Raw genomic sequence first — 17433 nt, forward strand, 5'->3', positions numbered from 1 at the left:
CTTTCCTCTTTCCTCTTTCCTCTTTCCTCTTTCCTCTTTCCTCTTTCCTCTTTCCTCTTTCCTCTTTCCTCTTTCCTTTTTCCTTTCTTTTCTTTTCCCGATCAAGCCATGAAATAGTTACCTAATGTAAATGTTGACATGTTGTTGGTGGCATTTGACGTAGTAGTCCTTTAAATGGAAAAGGCAGTCTATATATTCATCCTTTTCCTCTGTACAAGCTCGTTCAGCAATTTTTCCTTACTTCAGCAGTGAGCTCTCTGCATGTTCTCCATTAATATTGGGAATTTTTCCCTGGCCCAGATGTGTGTGAAGAAGCTTGTGTAAAGTCTATTTATGCTATTTTTGTTTTGGCTGCGTTTTCTTTGTTTTGCAATTTCTCTATGCTTTCTATCCCTACCTCCCTCCTTTTTATATTTAAATAATGCCATCTCATGGAGAAATTTAAGAGCTTCATGCTGTTACAGTCCTCTGATGAAGGCAGGTAGCTTTCATTGGAAAAGTAAGCTCAGTGTTGCTGTCATGGGGCTTCTTGATTATTTGAACATATGCAGTACTCCTTTCTGGGGCTTATCTTGCCCTATCGGCACTTTTACTGTACACAGAATTTGGTTTATTTTTTTTCACATTAAAGAAACTACAAATCAAAAACTAGCTTGGTTGGAATGACTTTGCTGAGATAAACTTATTCGATTAATGTTTTTTAAAATTCTCTTTGGCTCTTATGAATGGATGCTCATCCTTGAGAAAATGAGATTTACAGTTACAGAGGGAAAGCAGAGAGGTCTGTTTTGTATGCTGTGTGGGTAGGACATGCATGGTTGCTAGAGTTCCACAGAAATGAAGAACCTTGGAAGCAGAATTTGTTTCTGAATAATATTGCTGCTGTGAAACCCTGATATGAGTGTCCAAGGGAGAGCTTGTGCTGGCAATAGGAGTCAGAGGAATATCACCCAATCCCTTTCTTGGGAAGCTGGAGGAGGACCTTCCCCACACAGGAGAGGCTGTCACTGCTCACCTGGCTCTGCCCTGTCTGAGCGAGGTGCTTCATGCAAACATGATGTTAAGAGTCTGTTACAGGCTTTGGAGGGAGCAGTGAGTCAAATTAAGGTTCCTGGTGCTCTATAGAATGGGAAAGGAGCAGCTCCAGCAACTCTTTCCAGTCTCCCACTGTAACTTCATTACAGATAGCCATCATGTCAGTAGGCAGTTAAATAAAATGACATTTTTTAATCGTGTGTTGGCAGTCCTCTATTGCAGGAGCTCTGGGCTTAAATGATAATATATACATAATGGTCAGATCTGTGTTACAGACTTTTGCAAATCTCGGAGGGCTGCTAGGAAGTCTAATCCAAGCATGACTGTTCTGGCAGAGATGTTTAAATCCATATGGTTAGTCATGTTATACCAGAAAAGGAAAAAAAAATGCTGACCTTGGCCCTAATGTAGAGCCAGTTACAATATTCCTTTCAGAAGGCTCATGGGCAAAACAGAAACTCAAGTCTCAGTCAGGTGAAGTAGGTTTTAGGAGAGGGAAAGCAAAGGGATTGGTGAGAAGTGGGTTTAAAGAAGAGATTATGAGGAATGAGGCAGTGGTTAGACAAAACACTTGGCACAGGCAGATGAAGAAGGTGGGTAAAAGGTGGAATAAAATACTGAGGAGCAGCACAGGAAGAGGAATAAGGAAGAGAAATAAGATATTGGCAATGCTTGGGTCTAATCACAGGACAACTTTAAAGCATGAAATGGAAATCAGAAATGAAGGAAGGACCCAAGAAGCTGAGGAGCTGGCCTGACCAAATGAAAGGGGCAAAAAGATCTTTGTGTATTTGAGCGGAACCCCTGGAGGCAGGAAGGAAAGATTGCAGTAGCCCCCACAGGATATAACCACTGCCAGCACCCAGGTTCAGAGCAGTCCCAGCAGTGTGGATGCTGCTCTGAAAGGCATCTTGCTCACGGCTTATTTCACCAGAGGCAGCCTGACAGCTCTCCCATAGAGTTGGTATCTTTTAGATTGCTCAGAAATAAAAATTTGACTCAGTATTTGCTTTTTGCAGCCATTTCAGTATAAAATTACTGTTATAGATATAATTTGTTTTCTTTACCTAAAGGACATTTAAGTGTCTTTTCTTTCATGATTGTTTTTTTTTTAATTTGACCTTGATTAATGATATTTATGAAGTTCCATTACAAGACCTTCCTGTCAGGGACATTAAAACTTGGAAAGTTTCCCTGCCAGTTGGCATTCTGCATGGAAAACAGAGCAGAGGAAAGTGGAAAATCCTTACTTAGATTTGTCTTTTTTATTGTTGTTGTTGCGAGGCAATGTGACGTATCTCTGATTTATACACAAAACAAATCTTGAGAAAATGGGTCTTCTATTTGAAATTAATATTATTATTATATTCATCTGTAATTTGTGTGTCTCTTACATCCAACAACTTCTTTCTTCCACTAGCAAGGCACTAGGAGAGGAAACTATTGCTGCCTTTACTTTTTTACCTGTAACGTTTAGTCACTGACCAGTAAGATCTGGAGGGGCCAGCTTTTCCCCTGATGGCCCTGTGTGGTGCCCGTCTTGTTCTAACTTTTCTGTCATTGTGTCATGCACAGACAATTCAGTTTCAAGTAGAAAGAGCCAAAGCGAATAGTTAGTGAGTGAAATATTATTTCTGGAGTTAGTGTGAACACATTACATTTAAAAGAACAACAAAACTCTCACATAAATCTTTAGAGAAAGAAGCTTTAAAGATTTGAAAATCTGTATTTTTCAAAGATTTCTATTTGCTTTATTTCTTCCCCAAGCGGCAGAAATGTGCTCTTGTAGAACCTTTATTAGGTGTTGCTGAACCAAACTCTTTTATTTAAAAGTACTTTATTGATTATAGAGAGCTTTTGAAACAAAATGTAGATTATATGTGTTCCTCTCAAAGGGTGTGCATGTCTGTGTGGGGTGTGTATATGCATGTGCATATTGAGGGAGGGAGACAGGAAGATCAGGAACTTTTGGGAACAGGGCATAAATCAAAGGTTTCCAGTGGCCGCTTAAGGAACATCGTGTCAGAATAAGCTACTGTTTAGCAGCTCAGGATGAAGTTTTGCTGTTTTTTCTGCTCTGACTTTTAATGCAGCATTTGCTGGCTGAGAGCATTCGAGAAGATAAAACTAAAAGTACTAAAACTAATTCTCTAAAACAAAGAGGGTTTTGTTTTTTCTCTAACTATATTGCCATGAGTGAGGCCTTTTTGACCTGTTTGCTACTAAGAATTCTGAGGTTGAAAGTTCAGTTTCTCGTAATGAATTTATGAAATAGTGCATTTTATTTTTTTTTTTCTTCCTTGCAATTTTATTTTGTAGGATTAGTTTCAATGCACTATTTTTTTCTTTTCTAGGTGCCACTGCAGAGGAAATAAACCAGCACTGGGAATGGCTGGAACAAAACTTGCTCCATACTTTGTCTGTGTTTGACAATAAAGAAGATATTGTTAGTTTTGTCAAAGGGAAGGTGAAGGTAAGGAAACTGTCTCACTTTCACCATTCCCTGCCCAATTACATATTGTCTATTAGAAGTAATGTCATGAAGTTGTTGCCATTCATAATTGGTTTTGACCATCTAAACATTATTAGTTTTCTGTGTGGCTCTTGCAACTGATGTGACCAGTGTCTGTGAATCTGTACTCGCGTTTTCTTGGACACAGCTCAAAACCGAAGTGTCTAATTTAATCTTTATCCCACTTGTCCCTTTCCAGCTTCACTGTTCTCTCCCCTGTGATATGCAGCTGAGCTGTCTTCAGCATCTGTTTTCAGTTCCTCCATCTCTCCAAAACATTATGTTAAATGCTTTCCCTTCCTGTATCTCAGCTTTTCCTCCTTGCTGTGTTTCTCCTCCTATCCCACGTGTTTTTCCTCACTTTAACCCATCAGTTTCTCCTGCCTGTTTGCACACATCTGTCCCTCTTGATGGGGCTCAATGGTGACATCAGGTGATAGCCACGGGGCCTGAATCTGCACACTCGTGTGGGTACCACCTCAGTCCCTGCAGCACAGGGACAGGAGAAAAGGCCCTTGCACAACAGCAACTGCATTGTCAGGATCTGGCACAGAAACTGCCACTGGCTTTGCAGAATGCTGAGGTCGTGGCCAGGCACATGAAGCTGCTGGCTGGCCACAGGGTTGGAGAAATGAGCATTCATTTGGACAGCTAAAGAATGTTAAAAGTAAAGGAATTTTGTGACCGTAGACCAGATTTAAAATAATAACGACATGTGGGTAAAACTTAGCCTGGTGTTCTGAGCTCTGCTTTTAGTGAAATACGTGCTCCAAGAGCAGCATGGTGATGGCTGGGGTTATGGATTCACTGGTGACTGCTGTGCCTCAGGTCCTGCTGCAAGCCTTTCCTCGCTAAGAGTTTTAGTGGGGTGCTCTTCCCCCCATAGCCCCTTTTCTGGTTTGGAACTTCGTAGGAAGATAATGCTTTTGGTGAATTTCAACCCTGCTGCTGTGATCTCAGTGGGCTCAGAATCTGGGGAAGAAGGGTACAGAGGCAAAACATCACTGTACAAATCCTAGTTTTTATCCTGTTTTCTTTAAAAAAAGGCATTTTGTCTTAGACACACTGAAAGGACCAAGTCCAATTAATCTCTCTTCATAACACTGTGGCAGCCTGTTACCTAACATAGCACGTATTTGAAATTCTTGAGGTTTCATTAGTTAATATTAAGTCCAGGTTTTGGACCCTTGTACCTGCTGTAGTCTTTTGGTGTATTAGGACTGCTTGGTAATCGTAACTCCTTTGTTGTAATACCACTATTAAAAATCTGAAATCTTAATTACATTTATGTAGGTGTTCTTGAAACCGTATTTTTAATGGTTCCAAGCATCACTTAAGTTAATGACACATATGACTGCATTGCTTCTTCATATGTATATAGTACTGGTCAGTGTACACAACTGTTACTCTACTTCTGCTGTGTATATACCAAATAAGAACAATCGTAAGCCATAGTAGAAGTATAAATATATGGTTCTGCTAGACTCATTGAAAAAAATGTTGTATCTAAAAACGGCCCCAGAAGTCTTGCTTTGGAAGCATTAAAAATGTATGAGAGATGCAAGCACCAGAAATTTCTTCATATGTGAAAATTGCAAATCAACTTGAATTTCTTTGTGAGAAAGGTTTGCGTTATTAAAATTTGAATGGGTAGCTTGCAGCAACTTGCCTGATGGTGAATGCTGTAGCTTCATCCTAATACATTGTCTTGCTATGGACTCAGGCACTGATTGCAGAGGAAACAAGCAGCAAGCTCGCTGAGCAGGAGGAAGACCCTGAGAAGTTCCGAGAAGCCCTGGTGAAATTTGAATCCAGATTTAATTTTCCTGAAGCAGAGAAGTTGATCACCTATTATTCCTGTTGCTGTTGGAAAGGAAAAGTTCCTCGGCAAGGCTGGCTTTATTTGAGCATCAATCATCTCTGTTTTTATTCCTTCTTCCTGGGCAAAGAATGTAAGTGTAAATGCGTAAGACACCTAATGTTGGGGAGAGATATAAATATAACTACATTTAAAAGCAAGAATAGCCAGAATTGTTATGAAAAGCCTACTTCACCTCTGAAGTTTAGTTTCTGAATTTTTTTTGTTCAGCTGAAAGATCCTGTTTAAGTTTTTACTTCAGTCTTTATATTTTGAATCCAGTAATAAAAATGACACTGTAAGAGCACACATAGTTGCTATCTGATTCTTTCTTTTTTATTTTTAATGCCATGGCAAAGTAGCAACAGACCTCCTACAGATTCTGAAATAGAGACTTTCAGTGCTGAAAAGGGTGAGTAAGGTTAGGTCCCTCCTGCATGTGGGGAAGCAGAATCATCGCGTTGCTGCAGGCCAGGGCTGGTGGAGCCAGGGATGCCCGAGTCCAGCCTGCCTGCCTGAAAATAGCCCAGGAAACATAAAAGGGCTGTGCCATGGAGAACCAGGTGAAAATTCAGAACTTTTAAGGAAAAACAACAGCAATTTAGGGATTTGTGTTTCTGAAGTGCAGGAGGGTCACAATAAATGTGTCTTGGGGTTTTTAGACTTTCAGATGGTTCAGCAAGTTGTAAGAACTTGGTCATGGTGTTCTGCTACAGAGGAAGGGCTGTGTGGTTATGAAAAGCCTGTCAGAATAGGTATTAGAAGGTAAAAATGAAAGTAATGGACATAAGATAGTAAAAATGAATGTAGCCATATAAACTCTATAGCATTTGTCTGTTTAGTAAGATTGTGCACGAACTGCTAACATTTTAAATCCTGTTTATCCTGCTGGAACTTCAGCAAGGACAGCAATAGAAACCTGTATTGCTATAAATATAGCAACAATTTTCAGTTATAACAATTAGGAAAACTTTGCCATATTCCATCTGGATTTGATATTGTTATATAGCTGTAGATGAAGTGTGTTAATGTAAAGATAAGAAAGATAGTATATGGTAATTTCCAGGACTTAAAACATACAAAGACATGCTTAGAGTTGGAAGTCCTTTCTTCCCTTATATTATTTCAGGCCAATTATTTTGTTATATCAGCAAAAGGTGGAAGAGTTAGATTTAAAATGTGGGTAAGTTTGTTATTCATTATAAAAACAAAAGTCAATTTTTGCTGGGAAGACTAGAATGGAGTCTCTTGATACATACTAAATATCTGAATTCTTGTTTAATCTTGTTTTCTGTTTAAAATAAGTATTATATATATATAAGTATATTTCTGTTTAAAATAAGTATTAAATAATATCCTTTGGCAGTCATTTCTTCCTGCTATGTTGGTGAGTATTCTGTCATTAAATCTGAGATAGCCAGTCTGCCAAAGCACACAAAGCAAAAATGGTACTTATTAATGATAGATAATAGAGGAAGCAGGAGGGAGAGAGAAAAACCCTTTATATTGTTCCAAAAATTTTTTTATGCAATACCACAGATAATAAAGTGATACTGGAAGTACAACATCACGCTGTATTGTTTAAGAAGAGATTTCTTCTCATATCTTTAATAATATTCATTATGAAAATACAGAAAAAAACTACAAACAATTACATGTTTGCACTTTTTATTTTGACCATGGAAAATACACTCTTCGTTCACTGTTGTAGTCTGTTGCATGGCCTTTGTGTTCCCATGCATTTGCATGGAAATGTGAAATAAAACCCTGAATTTTCTTTTGGCTAAACAAACTTCCCTAACTCAGTGGGAAGCATTATATATGCTGAAATGATTCCCACTTCCTTGATTCTGTTAAAGCAGATTACTTCTGTTTCTAGGCTAGTGTTTTGTCATGTTTTTGAAATCTTTGTATTGCATGGTATAATCCAGATTTATTATAGTTCTGGTTGTTACTATTTGAGAAGCTGACACTGATTACATGTAGAACAAGTGATTAATTGTCTTTTTTCAGGTAGAAATCACAAATCTGGTCAAATCTGGTCTTGAAAATATTGCTAAGAAATCACAATTATTGTGTTCTTCAGGACAGCACAGGGAAAAAACAATATATGAGTTGCAATAAAAATGGTTCTCAATTGTGTTTTTACCTCTGTAAAAGTCTCCCCAAATTGTAGACTGAAATCTCTTTACAAAGTGTTAAATCATCTGCTTCTGGCAAGTCTGTTCCCTTCTTGTTTTATTTGGTGTTGAAAGGACCTGGAATGCAATATCAGAGCCTGTTTTCAGCTTCTCATAAAATTAACTTATGGCTTATGTGACTATGAACTCTATGAAACATTTCTTCCAGGACAAGTACCCTTTTATCTAAGCCTCAAAGTATTTGCAGGATTTCAGAGGCTAAGATGGTCAGATATCTTGAAAGGGTGTGCCAAGGTTTCTTCACATTTTTTAATTAAACTTGTGTTTTTTCTAAAACTTCGAAGACTTAGTACCCTTTATCAGTAGTTTGGGCCCCTTACAGTCTGCTGTGCTGTGTCTACAACCAACACTGTAGAGCCTGTGTGATTCTGACCTGCCTGAACAACAGTGCTATTGCTGCAGCGTTATTTAATCTTTCTTCCCTTGACTGTGCCGATACAGATGATTTTATGACCATTCACAACAGTCTGTGTGTGTTGACGCAGCTGTGCTTTATTTAAGTAAGAAAAAATGTAATCTGCAAATAATCTTGACAGCTGTGGTTCATGTAGTACAGAAAAGTTGCTGAAGGTAGCTCCTTAGGTAATTAATGATCACGGATAAGTGTCATATATATATGACAATGTTTGTTACTACTGCCTTTTTATTGCTTTATTGGTATCAGGAGACCAGCTGAGGATGTTAGGGGGTGTAGTCTTGGTGTTATTGGCACTGAGAATCCTGGGAAGCTTCCAACAGTTGTTAAGAACAAATTTAATCTATTTTAAAGTCCTTTTCAGCCTAATTTCTAACCAGAAATTTGTATGAGAGGCAAGTAACATCCTTCAGCAGTTATCTAAAATAAGCTGATTCTGTTTACCACTTGTATTTATATGATTTGGCAGCGTTTAAGTATAGAAAACAGAGTCCTGCACTTTTTGTTTTCTATAAATAAGTCTGACTGCAGTTAATGTTTAGGGCAAGATTTGCTTGTGCACCTTTTCAGTATAAAGTAACCAAAATGGCAAGATCCCAATGCCTAGGTAGCTTTTTTAAAAATGTCCTGTTTATAGTAGTAATTACACTTTATAGAAATCTCCATGTGCCAAAGCTTCCCTTTAGATGGGGGGGTTAGCTTTATTTTAAAAGCTAAAGTAACTGTGCATGTAATTGGTTTTCCACCTGCCTGTGACTTTGTTTCTGGGAGATTACTAAGCCTTTTCCTATTATTTTTGTACTCTTGAACTGTTTCTTCTGGTAGTAAGGAAGCAGGCTGCAGAAATGACTTGTGAACGGGTTAGGAGCACAGTGTATGGCAGGTGTTCTGCAAAGGCACAACTCCCCAGTCCAGCATTTCTTATGAAAATAGTTAAAATTTTGAGGGAGAGATCTGAAAAAGACTTTTAGAGTGGGGGAGATTGAATGTAGGGTCATAACAGGCATTTCAGCATGTGCTTGGTCTTGACAAAATGCCTCTCTCTCTCCTCTTTGGTTGTATGCATTTCATTCTGAATTTGCTTATTTCCCAAATCTGAAAAATGTAAGCAGAGTTTCCAAACCACTTTTGCTTTTCTCTCTGATTGCAGTGAAACTTATCATTCCTTGGGTTGAGGTCCAGAAACTGGAGAGAACCTCTAATGTCTTCATGACGGACACAGTCCGTGTCACTACTGCAAATAAGGAGCGTGACTTCTCCACGTTCCTCAACATCGCCGAGGCTTTCAGGATCATGGAGCAACTGGCAGATGTGACGCTCCGAAGGCTACTGGATAATGAGATCTTTGAACTGGATCCAGGTCTTCAGGATCCTACTCAGATAACCAAGAGGTAAAAAGCTAAGTTGTTTTATGAGCAGAGGTTTGATAGTGGGCTTCACGGTTTAGTGTGTTAGCTGGGTTGACTGGACGCAAAAGAGATTTTATAATGTATTTTGGTGTATCCAATAGGTGCATTTCAACTTGTGTGCAAGACACCTTTTTCCATTTTATATTTTTCCCCTAAACAGCACATAGTTTTTTGTTTGTTTTAAAAGTACCATTCCCTCTAGAATGCGAGATTGCAGCAAGGGGTATTTTCCATCTTCCCTGAAGAACCACATTATTATGCTTACAATTTGGGCAGTGTGTAGGCTTTCGTAGTCTCAGCAGTTCTCTAGAATTACTGCTTTTGATCCTATCTGAAATATGGAATTCTCACTAGTTGGTTGCCATAGCCAATTTAGCGAGCAGTTATAGGACTTAAAAAACCCACAGGCAATTGCAACAGATTAATGTGCTATCGTCAGCTCTACTCCATGCATCCCTGAAATGCATCTCTGCATTCCTCTCCCACTACAGAATGCATTGGGCTCTCTGGAAAAGATTGATAGCTATTTTTCTACCAGTAGTGCAATGCACAACTCTGTGTTTTATTTGTTGCTGTGAGAAAGGGGAAGGGAAACTGCCCAGAGGAGTTTTTGGTGGGCAGGATGGAATAGCGCAAACTGGAATTTGCCTGAGGCATCAAGGTTAAGGTGCTGATTTAAAATACTTCTTTTCTGAATGGGATGTGAGCGCTTATCTCCTCTTGAGTCATGCCCTTTCCTGCTCTTCCTTCCTCTCCCTCTGCCAGAGGTATGAAGGGAATCACCCAAGTATTGCTTCCCAGCTAAAACATAAGGAACACATGGTATCATTTCCCCAAAAAGAGTCACATGTCCAGTAGCACTTTTTATTGTTTCTGAGGGGCAGTTTTACGGTGGTGCTGGGTATACATCTCAGCTAAACACTTCTACCAAATTTCCTAATGAAGTTTGAAAAAATGGACTTTCTCTACAATTTCATATGTACACTCAGTAAGGAAAATCACTGACACCAAGATTTCATCCATGATGTCATGAAGGAATTAACTTGAGGTAACACAGTGGTGAGCAACCATGAACATCTTTGCAGCCTTTATTTTTAATAACCACGGTTCCTTGGAATACAAGGGCTACCGTTGTTTTTACACTATATGTGTAACTGGATCTTGTTAACATTGTAGGCTTTTGGCCCAAGAAGTGTAGGGTATGTACTTTAGCTGATGTAGGATATGGCTGTAATAAGTTGTATTTCAGCCCCTTTCCATGCTTTACCGTTCTACCTTTCTACTGCTTTTGGACTGAAAAGTCAGATGCATGAAGCAAAGAAAGGAAATACAGAGGAGATGTAACAAAAACCTGGGGTGAGGTATTTTCAGCATCTACTGATTTTTAAGTCGTTGTTGTCAGTTCCCAAAAGAGTCTTTGAATCAAGGGTACTAACTGAGTGGAAGACTACAAACAAAGTAAAATTACAGTTGCAAAGAAAAGTATAAGCTCAGTAATATGCTATAATAAGGGGCTCTCAGGAAATCAACTTGTAAGTACCTTGTGGCATTTTTGAAAAGTAGTGTGTTGCAATCAAGTGACAGAAACCATCCCACAAATTTATTCAAACAGGTTTTCTCCTCTCATTCCTTCCAACCCAAGAAGAAAAAAAAAAGTTGAGGGACAAAGGAGAAGGAAGGACAAAAATACATTTAATGGAGAGTTCCTCTTCTGTGACTTGGGATGGCAGAAAGGGAAACATGGAAGATTCTGAAATCCCATTTCCTCTGCATGAATTAGGTAGTGGTTGGATAAAATGCTGCTTCTGGTGCCCTTTGTCACACTTTTGCAACTGCTTTAATATAGGGTGATTAAGCAAGACCTAGCTTTTGAATAGTGGATAAACTGGTTTTTGTGCTGACATGTTTTGGGGGGTTTTACTTTTTTTTGGTGTGTGAAGTTTTTGTTGCTGCTTTTTTTCTTGAAATCATTGTAGTACTACAAGAACGACTCCTCTCAACACTTTCCCCTTAATAATTGTCATTGTTAATTCTTGTGCATGATTTGGAAGCAAATAATAGTCTATGAAAATGAAAGCAATAATCCACACGTCATTAGAACTATTTCAGCTTTGTCAAATCAATGAAGTCGCTTGGCTTTCTTTTGTGAGAGGCTTGTCTCAATATCTTTATTTTTAAAAAATCCATTTTTAATGTCATTCTACATTCTGAAACCCAGAAACCTTTGTTGCCGTTCCTGAGGCTCCTGGGGTCATCTTGCTGAGCAGTGGAGAGATGGGACTCAGAGAGGCTGTGCGATTAGGCCCACAGTCTGTGACACAAATTATATTATGGCCAGAGTCAAACAAGTTAGTATGCAATTTTCCTTGCTGTTTTATGAAATAAGACTCAGAACAATGGATTACGAAGGGATTAATGGCAATTAAGATAATTGCCATAAAAAGCAAAGTAAAGGTCAGGTGTCTGATAACTACAAATGCCGTGTCTTGCAGCCACAGTTATGTGCCATACAATTTTACTGGAACATATGGTAACTATTTTTTCTTTTTTAATAGGAAAGTTGCTAAAATCTCTGGTATAGATTTCTTGTACTTCTAATTTCCATCTCTTTCAGCATGCAAGAATATCCATTGCATTCCTCAAACGTAGTGAGGAAATTCTGCAGAGCAGAACCTGCAATTTAAAAGCTTTAGTGCTTGTGTCAGTAAGGTTTCAAAAGTACGATATATTTCTCCAGGCTCTACAGCTTTCTTTTCTTCTGTCTAACTCTGAATTACCAGTGAGAAAGGCAGAGAAGGTTGTTAACGCTGATCTAAGCTGAACAGAAACTGGTTGAAGTACCCTGAGTTGTAAATGTCACTTCAGTCTGCATTAATTCCTTCAGAGAAGGAGTCTGAGAATGCTCTAAATCTTGAGCAACAAGGAGAATGTGACTAGAAAGAACATGTTTTTGTTGCATCTCCTGGCAAAAGGTGGGGTTTGGGTTATTTCTGTGTGTCAGTCATGATAGAGAATAGCCTAATGTGTTTTTTAAGGATTTGCAGTAATGAGAGTATTAGGATCCATACTGGTACTCTACTGTTCTGTCATTTAAAAGTCTGAGGTCTAACTTGAATCTTAAGTGTTGCTTTTTGAGTCTGTCACTTCTTATTCTACCCAGTACTGTTGAAGAGAACAGATGCGCTCTCTTTCTTTGGAGCAATCATTTGTGTATTTGGAGGTTGATGTGCATCTCCTTTCTCTTTTTTTCTTTAAATTGCACTACCCTATCAGTCCAGATTTTAGAGATTGTGGTAAGTCTTCTCTGGACATTTGTCACTTATGCCATGAGGTGGCAGGTGTGGGATGGCAGGGTACAGGATTGCCCAAGAAACCCCACCAGTGCTGACCAGGGCAGGAGCAGCGTGACTCTCTGCAACAGCTCTGGGACTGCCATGCTACAGCCTGGTGGCTGTGCACTTCTGCAGCCCAGCCCAGAGCTCCTCTTCGTCCTGTGAGTGCGAGGCTGTTCGGTCTTGTTCATCTTGTGATCCCATGTAACCCCAAGGTCTGTTCTTTTTGCTGAATGGCTCCCTGTAGAGTTGATCTCCATCCTGCGTTTGTGCAGCTTATGATGTACAGCTGAAAATACTTGTAATACTTTTTTCCACAACATCCCTTAAATTTATGAATATCAATCTGAATATGATCCTGTTCTTTCATTCATTAGCCTCTACCAGCCTCACATCGTGTGCAAGTTTAGTAACAACAAGCTCTTGATCCATCATGCAGATTGCTGATGAAGACGTTGAACAGAAGCTAGTCCAGGACAGATTCCCAAGGAATTCCTCTTAATACAATCTTCCAATCTACCAGAAAGCCTTGGAGGTTTGCTTTTTGGGGTACTCTTTTTTTCAACTGGCTTGGTACAACAGTTTTTCACTTCTAGTTTTATTAGTTCCATGAGAGGATATATCAAGACTTTTATAAATTCTGGCTAAAACATTCATTGCGTCTCCTCCATCTACAAGTCTAGTGTTCCTGCTGTGTAAGGGAATGATATTTAGTTTACATGTGTCCTGACAAGTCCATGTTGGCTCTTCTCAGATAACTTCTCCTGGCTTGCTTATAAGAAGCAGTTCTTCCAATAAACAAGACGTATATCATTGGATGTGTTATTTCCAAAATATCTAACTTTCTGGAGTCTGAATAGTATGAAGAATCTAGTAATTGGTCTCTAAAAGCAGGAGGTCAACCCGTTTAGATTTTAGATAGGCAGCAAGTGACTCAGCAGAGCTGAAATCTTGCCAAGTTGGCTTCTGCTGAATTTAAAGCACAGAAAAACATTTGACAGTGAGGACAGCATTTTAAGTGTCCTGATACTTTTAGCCGTTTTGTTAGTCTTGTGTGTTATTTCCTTTAATTTAAAACTCTTGGAAGGTAACGTAGGGGTCATGCACAAGGAATTATCACAGTTCAGGCTTGCCGTTCACTTTGAAGTGCTGGAGTTGGAGGCAGTCCAGGATCCCATAACATGCAAGCTGGGAGCTGCACTTGGAAAGAACTGCTGAGTTTTCTGAAACATAGGGAACAAGGCAGTTGCATCTTCTCACCTTTTATTCTCCTGATGCTTGTGTAAATACTTGGTAAACATTATTTTTACAAAATGATAGCTTTCCTTTTTATTTCTTAGGTACTGTTCAGTATGCTGCATTTGCTTAAAAACCAAATCAACATGGAAATTGTTAAGTGAGAGTAGAAATTTTCAAACAGATGGGGTGCAAGTAGAAAGTTGCATTTCCGTTTGGTGTGGGAGGTGTTGTGAAACTCAAAATGGAAGCTGTGGGACCTGGTAATGTGGGCCAGCCACTGCATCATATTTAAACAATTGCCTGTCGCATTTTAAGAGCTAATTTTGTTTGTGGGTTTTTGGGATTTTTTTAACCAACTCTAATTTTGTTTGGCTGTGTTTACGAAGGGAAGCCTTTAAGCCCTAGAATTTGCCTGCCTAACAGGAAATATATCACAGCGTGCAACTTTCCAATAAAACATCTTGCTTGAGCCCACAGTGGTAGGTGCTGACAGCATGTCATTCCTGTGCTACCATTTTTCAATCCAGGATCCCTCCTTTTGAGGACAGGCTGGCCCCTGGTTTAGCACTTGTTTCTGGGTGCTGACCCTCTGTAGGCCTGTGTCTGAGTTGTGGGGGGACAGGCAGTTCCAGGGATATTGAGGTTGGCAGCCTTACCCTGGTACAGGGTGAGTAGGGGGTGGATGCAGTCCTGGTGAATTTACTTTGATGTAGATGTGGGGAATGTCGTTCTTCTTCAGCTTAAAATCCTCTGGCTCGTTGTGTGAAAGGCCCTGCACGTGGAGCCTGCATCCACGAGAGATGCAGCAAAGTCTTGAAAACTCAGAAGCTTCAGATTTTGGAGCATTAGAAACAGTCATCTCTTAAATAGCAGACAACCTGTGCCTCAGCAGAAATCTCACTCTTCTGTATAATGCCTCTTTTCATATAGAGGTCTAGAAATCTTCACAGCCAAGTAGATGCAGGGAGGGTCTTACCTTCTCAGCACAATAGCAGGAGAGCACAGCTCTACCCAGACCTGACTGCAGATGCTATCAGCAGCATTCATCTGTGCAGTGCAGAAATGGAAAATATTTTAGTGGTGAGTTAACTAGGAGGCATATCCTGATCCAGCTTTGTCACAATAGCAGATCGCTGCGGGCACTTATCAGAGTTGCTCTTGCTGTGGAATTTTAACTCAGGAGCAACCTTTTTGTCTTCCTTCACAAAGAGAGTTTCTCTTTGTTCTCTGTGAAAAAACAGGAGACTGTTTGTCTGTTTTCTTTGGATAATATTATTAAGGAAGATAATGCTTGAGAAGGAAACAGCAGCTGAACACTGGTTGAGCTCATTCTGTCTTTTCTGTTGCTTGTAGATACAGATCCTCCCTTCTCAGGTCTCAGTTTGTTCTGGGTTGTCTTCCTCCCTGATTCACATGGCTTTGTTTTTTTCTGTGGATTAAACTAAAATGAAAAAAAACCCAAACAAACAATTGATTTACTTCCTGAAGCAGAGGCTTCATTTGTCTCAGCTCATGTTTTAACACCAGGGTTGGGGTAGGGGGAAGGTGTCTGCAGAAGAGGAGGGTGAAGGAAAGAGTGGAGAGGGGATTTACAGCACTAAGGTACCACTCCCTGTTATGCTTCAGCCCATGTTTTAAATTCTTTCAATGGCACAAAGTCAAGCTTTTTTTTTTTTCCCTTTTCTTTTCCCTAAGGTGAATCATGTTTGGAAAAAATGTACTTGTAGTAAAGAAAATGATAAAATTTAAGCCCTAACATTTCTGGAGCTGCTGGTGGTGAGCTAATAGCCATGGCCTGTTTATAATGCAATTGCATAGCTCTGTAAATTACTGCAGGCTTCTTTGTTAAAAAAGGAGAAGAAAAAAAAACCTCCAAAACCAAATCTGTGTAACTATAGCTCAGTAATGAAACTTTCAGTTACGTAAACTTTTTTTCCCAAATAAATGTGGATGGGTGAGTGGAAGGAAGTCACATCCAAATGGAGTGTTGTTGGTGCTGTTATTCATGACAGAGTCTGTAAGTGACCTGAAACTTTTTGCAACTGTTCTGAGGGCTCTCAGAGGCTGATACCTCTGAAAGTCAAGGTTTCCATGATGTAACTGCCACCACCATTACTTCTTCTATTATTGACCGCTTTGGAAGTACTCACAGAGCAAATGCATTACTTTTGGGTGCAGGTGCAAGTCCCTGGGGTGATGTTGGTAATGCTACTGGGAAGGGAAACAAGGAACATTAGGCTAATCTCCCTTGCTTGATGTATGTTCATCAGATGAAAGATTTAATTATCTCCTGGGCATTGAAATTTGTAACTCTTTGAGCCTGGAAAGTCATACAGCAGCCACAGAAAATGCATGGTTAAATAATAATTTTAAAAAAACCCCCCAAACCAACAAAACAACTGATTTAAATTAATGTCCTTTCCTAGTAACTACACTAATTGTTTTTGACCTTATTGTTAAACAAGCAGTTACTGATAATGTTTTTCTTTAGTATTTCAAAGTTGGTCTTTTAGCAGTCTGTTCACATAGGCACTGAAGATTGCTGTGCACAGTGTTTTTATTCTGTATCCCTCGCTCTTGATGAGGCCAACAAGAAAAGCGAACTTTGCACTGTATGTTCTGCCTTTCAAGATCTTGTGATTCATTCTTTCTGCTTTTTCTTCAGGGATCTTGAAGCCAGAGCACAGAATGAATTCTTTCGGGCCTTCTTCAGATTACCCAGGAAGGAGAAGCTGCATGAAGTTGTAGACTGTTCTCTCTGGACGCCGTTTAGTCGCTGTCACACAGCGGGAAGGATGTACACTTCCGACAGTTATATCTGTTTTGCTAGCAAAGAAAATGGCTGCTGCAATGTTATCATCCCACTTAGAGAGGTAGAGTTATTTGTTTGTTTCATTTTGGGTCTTTATCTCCCTTTTTCTTCCCTAGGCCTCCACTGTCACTTGACTTATCTGCAAAGTATTGTTTGACGAAAAAGAGTAGGATGCTTGTGTGTATCATGCCTACAGGATTGTGGTACAGCTTGTTCTGGGTCTCATTAGAAATACGGGTGATTCAACACGATCCTCAAAGTGAAGTATGGACAGGTCATGCAGCAGGACAGAGGACTTGCAAAAGCAGAATCTGCTCGGCCCAAGACTTGGACAAGGCTCCCCCTCCCAGCTCCACAAACACATATGTCCAGCTTGATGTTGATGGAGCCCAGCTTGGACCATTCCAGCAATGTAAAAGCATCCTTGCCTGGGATCAACACTTAAAAGCGTTGAAACTCTCCTTCCGTAGACAACCTCAAACAAACCTGTTGATACTTTTCAAAGCTGGAGGCCAGAGAGAAAAAGGGGATGTTCTGGATGCAGTAATGAGCTAACAAATTTACATGAAATCAAAGATGTATTTAAGTGGAGGGGAGAGCACGTGGGAAGGTGGTGGGAG

The 17433-nt window shown here is 39.6% G+C and overlaps 1 protein-coding gene across 4 annotated transcripts in view; it reads left to right on the plus strand.

The window, feature by feature from the left end:
* Window positions 1-17433, plus strand: part of TBC1D8 (TBC1 domain family member 8) — a 51552-nt gene that overhangs the window by 17174 nt on the left and 16945 nt on the right. For all 4 annotated transcript variants that reach the window (XM_017818435.1, XM_017818432.1, XM_017818433.1 and 1 more), the window contains exons 3-6: window positions 3390-3508; window positions 5271-5499; window positions 9172-9412; window positions 16667-16874. In XM_017818435.1, the coding sequence (XP_017673924.1) occupies window positions 3390-3508; window positions 5271-5499; window positions 9172-9412; window positions 16667-16874 (797 nt within the window). The remainder of the gene's footprint in view (window positions 1-3389; window positions 3509-5270; window positions 5500-9171; window positions 9413-16666; window positions 16875-17433) is intronic.

Source organism: Lepidothrix coronata, unplaced genomic scaffold, assembly GCF_001604755.1.
Source record: "Lepidothrix coronata isolate B3197 unplaced genomic scaffold, Lepidothrix_coronata-1.0 Scaffold68, whole genome shotgun sequence".
In the NCBI taxonomy this organism is placed as follows: domain Eukaryota; kingdom Metazoa; phylum Chordata; class Aves; order Passeriformes; family Pipridae; genus Lepidothrix; species Lepidothrix coronata.